At 40.0% G+C, this 6,471-nt stretch overlaps 1 protein-coding gene across 5 annotated transcripts in view; it reads left to right on the plus strand.

The window, feature by feature from the left end:
- The window catches only part of SKI (SKI proto-oncogene), an 89,479-nt gene extending 85,588 nt beyond the window's left edge, over positions 1-3,891 (plus strand). For all 5 annotated transcript variants that reach the window (XM_072354246.1, XM_072354248.1, XM_072354249.1 and 2 more), the window contains one exon: positions 776-3,891. In XM_072354246.1, coding sequence (XP_072210347.1) covers positions 776-964 — 189 coding nt within the window. In that variant the 3' untranslated portion in view covers positions 965-3,891. The remainder of the gene's footprint in view (positions 1-775) is intronic.
- The last annotated feature ends 2,580 nt before the right edge of the window (positions 3,892-6,471 follow it).

Here is a 6,471-nt window from a genome sequence, read left to right on the forward strand (position 1 = left end):
TACGTTTGTTTAACTCGCCTACTGTACACACCTGTGTCAATGGAAAAGGGAATTCTCCTAATCACATTTACTATAGGGGTGTTTCTGCTGTTAGATGCACACGCTTTATGCAGGTGTTGCTATGCCCAGAGCACAAGCTACAAATACTTGATGTGGTTACTTTAAGGAAGAAGGAAAAAGGAAAAGAAAAAGCAATAGAAATCAGAAATTTGTCTAATCCAGGCTCTCAATAACGGGAAGGGGAGTGGTTCACTTGTTACCACTGTGAGACACGTCTAACCGGAGACCAGAAACAGGAAATGATGTGGGCTTCCTCTCTAGCATCACAGGATGTCTCACTGATAAGAGGTGTCCAGACTAAACATAACCAGATTGAGAACTGCAGCTCTGGGCGTTACCTGCAGCTCACTTCCACTTTAACAGAGAGGGGGAAAAAAAAAAGAACAACCGAGGTAACAAGTGCAGAGAAACAGAATTCCTCACAGACTGGAGGGAGCTTTGAAAATCTGCAGGTGCCTCCTTAGAGTTCCATGCATTTAATGGGAGGGGTATACGTGGTAGAGGTATACATACTCCTGTATGTGAGGGTGCTGCAGCTGGACACTGTATAGCTGATACAAAGGATCCATCAGAAGCATTTAAGTATTGCTGAGCTGGACAGTTTGTGTAATGCACTTGGATAACTGTAGAACAGCATGTGGGAAAAACAGTAGGGAAAAAGAGAATTCCTTACCTCGGCTGTGTTGGTTTCATGTCTGGTTTTTCTTTTCTCTAGATCGAGGACCTGCAGGTTAAGCTTCAGCACGCAGAGGCTGACAGGGAGCAGCTCCGAGCTGACCTGATGCATGAGAGGGAGGCTCGGGAACACTTGGAAAAAGTAGTCAAGGAACTTCAGGAACAGCTGTGGCCTAAATCGAGCAGTCAATCCAGCAGTGAAAACACAACGAGCAACATTGAGAATTAAAACACCACGTCGTCTAATACAGACAGAATGACATATATGCACAGTAAGGGAGGATGGGTGGGGTACGTGTGTAAGTGCATGTGTGAGTAGTTGTGTCTTAACACACAGATCTATGAATATGGATTCTTATTAGTCGGAAGGCAAACGTTACTCTTTATAACAGAAGCACTGAATTACGCCTCTTTTTTTTTGTTTTTTCCAATCCATATAGCACAACATCTTACTGTGCCTATAAAACACAAAGTGTTTATAAAGAAAATACTTTTAAGTCCACAGCAAATTTTCTACTGGCAAACTCCAAGCAAGCAGCATCGTCCAACTAGAACCAGAATCAAAGGCAAGCATGGCAGTGTGTTCATGTTGCCCTTTTTCCTGTCGGAACCTTTTGGAATTTAAAAACAGACTTTTCTTATAAGCTATTTAAAGTAATTCATTACACAGACTTGGTATTACAAAAAAAAATTAACAAGATTTTTTTATAATGAACCTTTAAAAGCAAAACAAAAAAAACCTTCGATGCACAATTTTTATGACTTGTTAAAGGCTTTGGGATTCTTAATGCAGAAGCCCTTTGGTGATGATGCCATTTCATTAGCAGTTTTCCAGCCGTCAAGGAAGCCATCACAATTTTAATCCTGTCCTGTGGTTGTATGAGAACTTCAGAGTGCTTTTCAAAGTTGAGTTTGTTTTTTTCCTCCTTAAAAACAATCACCTTCATTTCCTGTCCTGAACACAAGAAGAAAGGAAGATGCAGGATCGTAAGGGCGTGGGGGAGGGCAGGAAGAGAAGATGGACGCTTCAGAATGATAAACCCAGCCTTACAGACTCCAGTGTTTCAGATCACGCCACGTTTTCTAAAGACATCTTCATTAATCGATGTGTTCAAAAGACTCGCTTCATCCAAGAGCACTTCAGCTTTAGGAAAAGAAAGAAGGAAGGAAAGGAAGGAAATGGATGACCTGTGAAGTTGGTTGAGAAATAAAGCAGAAGATGTGAAGTCGTTCTGAAATCTTCGCGTCAGCTTTCAGTCCTCTGCAAAGCTCGTCTTTGTTGCACCATCTTTACCACAGCATTCAGTATTTACCTACTTTGAATTGTTTGTCAGGATTCCTGTGCCCAAGGAGAGAGCGACATCACATTATTGGATACTACAGAACACAAAAAACCAACATTTTTTGCTGCTGTGAATAAGCCGACGTCTTTTTTAAAAGAAAAAAACTTGTGTTTTTAAAAGTAGAAATTACTTTAATTTTGGGATCCAAGCCGCAGCCCTGGAATAAACACGCAGCACACCATCACTCTGTCTTACTATTACTGTTATTATCGTCGTTGATTTTAAACTGCACTTTGTCAGAACCTTCCTCTGCATTTTATTCCGTATTTTGGAAGTTTACAAGTTCAGCATTTTCAATTCTATCACCGTCATTTTCCACCTCTGTGAACCAAGAACTCGGTACAGAACGCTACCATCCACAAAGCCAGCAGAGCAGTGTGCTGCTGGGTGGGCTTCACCGCTGCGTCTGTCGAGGCTGGGAAGCGCTCAGATAGAGCTGGTGCTTGATTGAACGAGAGAGAAGTTCCTTTCACCCACACACACTCACCTCTGACACACTCGAGCTCAGTGAGAAGTTGACCTGGGGCTGCAGTTGTGCCTTCCAGCTCATTTTTCCTCTCAGCATCTTCTATAGGCAACGCTGACACTTTTCTTTTTTTAACCTTAAAGAATAAAAAGAAAAAAAAAACAATAAATAAATCCTATGCATCGTCATACCCAGGAGTTACTATAAACCAAGAGATGTATTTCCAGTAATCTTTATTTGCTTTGGGACATTAATGCAAACTATGTAAGCTTAAAAATTATTTCCCTGTAGACAGAAAGCGGCTTCCAATCCTAAAATTACAGTATTTACTTACAGTACGTTAGAGGGGCTTTTTTGGTTGGTTTTTTTTTGAGTTTTTCTTTTTTATTTTTTTTTTTTTAATTTTTTTTTAAACAAGAGCTGTTTGCTTGAAACCATTATAATAACCATTATAAGTAACTGTGAGCATTAACAGAGAAGTTCATATATACGTTTTTTAGGTACAAAAAGACGAAATATGAGAGAATTACTGGGACAATGTAGAACTGTTGGGAGCAAGAAACAGTGACAGCAAATAAATGACACGAACCTGGTTGTGCAGGGCTCGGCCCTGTGTGTGGGATGCTGGAGCCCGAGGCTGGATGCAGAACTCCTCCTCTAAAGTGCAATGCAAAAGGATTTTTGATCATGCTTAGGCAATGTTTGTTGTTGGGTTTGTTTTTTTTTTTAATGTGGGTTTTGTTGTGTTGGTTTTGTTCTTTTTTTTTGTTTCCTTATATGTTTTTTTTGTTGTTTTTTTGTTTTTTTCTGCGATTATTAAATCATATGCATGGAATTAAAATCTCTGCCATATGTATATTCATTAATGGGCATTATTACTGTCTTATGTAAAGGGTTTATTTTGTTATGCAGTATGCATAAAAATGTTCTCAGCCTTATGATTTCCAGATCTGTTATTATTATTATTCACTGATTTCTTCAAGGGAAACTGAACGCTTTTAGCTTTAGTTGATGGTTGTGCATTTCAGAAGTCTCCCATTTGCTCCGTTTTGCTGCCACGTTAAGAAATTACACATAGAACACATCTGTTCTCACCCCAATAGCAGATCCCTCAAATCTGCTGCTTCAGATATTGTTGTTTTCCTCCCGCTGTGACTCACCCGCACTCGGGCAGCTCAGCCCTCTCACTTTGCTTTCCCTTCCAGGAGCAGCGCCCACTGACCTGTAGCACATGGCACTGTTTATTTCGTGTGCCTCAGGAAGGATAGTGATTCACTGCCATGACTTGTGTGCATATGATGCTTTTGCCCTCCAACATTGATGAATTCTGCCTTGTTTTTTTATCACCTCCCCCCCCCAGAGAAAAATAAATTAATAAGAACCATTTTTCTTTGCTGTCAAACCACCATCAGCATCCTCGTTTCTCACGTGGATCAGGTGAGATGAACGACATTATGAATTAGGTACTATTGTTAGAAAAGCACCGTTTCTTCTTTTGCCATGTATTATAATACAGCGTAATACATGACTAAGTCACAGCAGTTGAAGTTCAGGCTTATTAGCGTTCGATCCAAGGGAACAGAAACATCCTTGTTCTAAATGTCTCCAAAATCAGGTTTACAAATCAATGCGACTGAGAAAGGTGCACAAAGGCTGACAGCAACCCCTCTGCACCAGCAGCCAATTGGCAGGGAGTTCTTAGAGGACAGGAATCCTAAATCACTGCATGTCTTTCCCATGTAGACTTTTACAATGAAACCTTGATACAATCTGCAGAAATAACTATTTTTGAGCTCTGAATTCCTGCATCCATCACTTGTTTTTATGATACTTGTCAGCAATGAGCCATAGAGACACCTTCTAGATGTCTCTCAACGTGGTGGGAACGTCCATGGGAGGTGATGGAGGTGTTGAGGTGAGGAGGTTCTGTGTGTAATTCCTGTGTCTGCTGCCCTGCCTGCGCTCCGACCTGCGAGTGCAGGAGCCCTAAAGGCATCTTCTCACTTCATCTGCTCTTTAGTTTCCGAAGTTCAAAGGGAGAAGAGGTGTTTCATGCAGGCTGTTGACTCTCCCTGTGATTAAAAATATATTACTTGTATATTCAGTTTAATTACTCCTTGTTTCTATTACTGAAAGAAGACTTAAGGGAAAAAAATATATATATAAAAAAACAAAAAAAAAACCAACAAAAAAAAAAACAACAGCAATAACATTCATATCTTTGGAGCAGCTAATAGTATAACGTCATATTCTGCTTTTCAAACAGAACTAGCCAATGTAAAGAAAAAAAAAAACCTTCGCAGTAAATTCAACATGTAAATACTTGTTTTCATTTTACACGGTTGTATTATAAGTGTATATGGTGTTTACTTTTACAGGACTCTTTCTTACCTGGTAGCCGTCTTGTTTTATGAGTTGTGTTTTTAACTAAGAAGAACCTTTGCTGTCTGTTAGGAACAACAAAACAACAACAACCAACCACAACCTTCCTGCAGCCCTCGCTGTGTTTCCACCTCTCTCCACCGTTTGCATTTGAGTTGTCCGTATTTTCACTGTATTTTATCCCCCAAAGGCTGATTTTTCTTTCCGTTCTGCCCTCACAATCAGTTTATAAGAGGTTTTTTTTCTGTTGTTGTTTTGGGGTTTTTTTTGTTTGCTATTCTTGTTTTTTTTTTCCTTTTTTTTTTTTAATGAAAGAAATCACAGAAATGACATTTTTTCAATGGAAGAAAAAACAAATGGACACATTTATAATAGCCAATAGCATTTCAGCACATTTTTGTTATCCTGGTCTCTCCTATGCTGCTGCTAATGACAATATTATGACTTACTCTACTATTCTAGAACTATTTTTATGTAAGTAATGTATGCTTTCTTGTTTATAAATGCCTGATTTAAAAAAAGAAAAAAAAAATAAGAAAAAAGCTTGGCATATTTATCTATTTCGCTGTGTACCTTGATAGTCCTTTTTCCACCCCCTTTTCCATCCCCTTTTCCACATCCCCCTCCCCTCGAAGCAGATAATATTGTAAAATAAAGGACTTTATGAGATTATGTATGAAAATAGCTATTGCTTATATACCACAGTGACTGAATGTACAGTGTATAGACGCATTACCTAAAATAAAATTGTTTGTCCAGAAAAAAAACCAAACAGATCCGTTATGGTTTGTGAGTTCTCTCTGCTTGCAGCCGGGCCCTCATTGCTCAGGACAGGGATCTCTGTTGGAGAAGCCAGGACTTAGCAAAGCTAATGCTACTATCCATGTATTTATTGCATGCATTTAGATCTAGACGAGTCACATTCTGCAAAATAGCAAACTTCCTTACCCCTGCCAGCCAGTTTCTCATGTTCCAGTTTCGAGATCATGCAATGCAGCCATGTATTCATCTGCAGCCATGTATTCATCTGCTACACACCCACGCACAACAAAGCCCCTTCTGCCTATGGGTGGAAGCGGCATTAAGTTGTCAGAGATGCTGGAGGGAAGCTCGGATTTCCTGTCATGGTTTCTCTTTTTTAGCATACAAAAAAATGTCTGACTGCTTTAAACGCTCTCAGGCCCACAAGCCACCCGAGGCTGCCTGCAAACAGCAGCTCCAGCCAGCCCTGCCATGAGGCTCCGAGGCACCACTTATAGACCATCACTCTCAGGTCTGCACGTGGCAACGCTGATAGAAGAAAGGAATTTAACTGGAAACGAAGCATCCCTTTTAGCAGGAAAATCCCAACAATGGATGAAGTCCGTTTCTTTTGAAGAGGGAGACGTGTAAGCGCATAAAAGTTTGTACCAGGTCAAAGAAAAAAGAAACACGAGAGGGGAAAAATGCAAAAAGCAGGAGATGGAAACATATGTTAAAGTCATTCTCTCGTGGTTTTCTGAGAAATGGCTGCAGAATTTCCACAGCTCTGGTACATTTCTTAAT

The sequence above is a fragment of the Excalfactoria chinensis genome, chromosome 20, assembly GCF_039878825.1.
Source record: "Excalfactoria chinensis isolate bCotChi1 chromosome 20, bCotChi1.hap2, whole genome shotgun sequence".
Taxonomy (NCBI): domain Eukaryota; kingdom Metazoa; phylum Chordata; class Aves; order Galliformes; family Phasianidae; genus Excalfactoria; species Excalfactoria chinensis.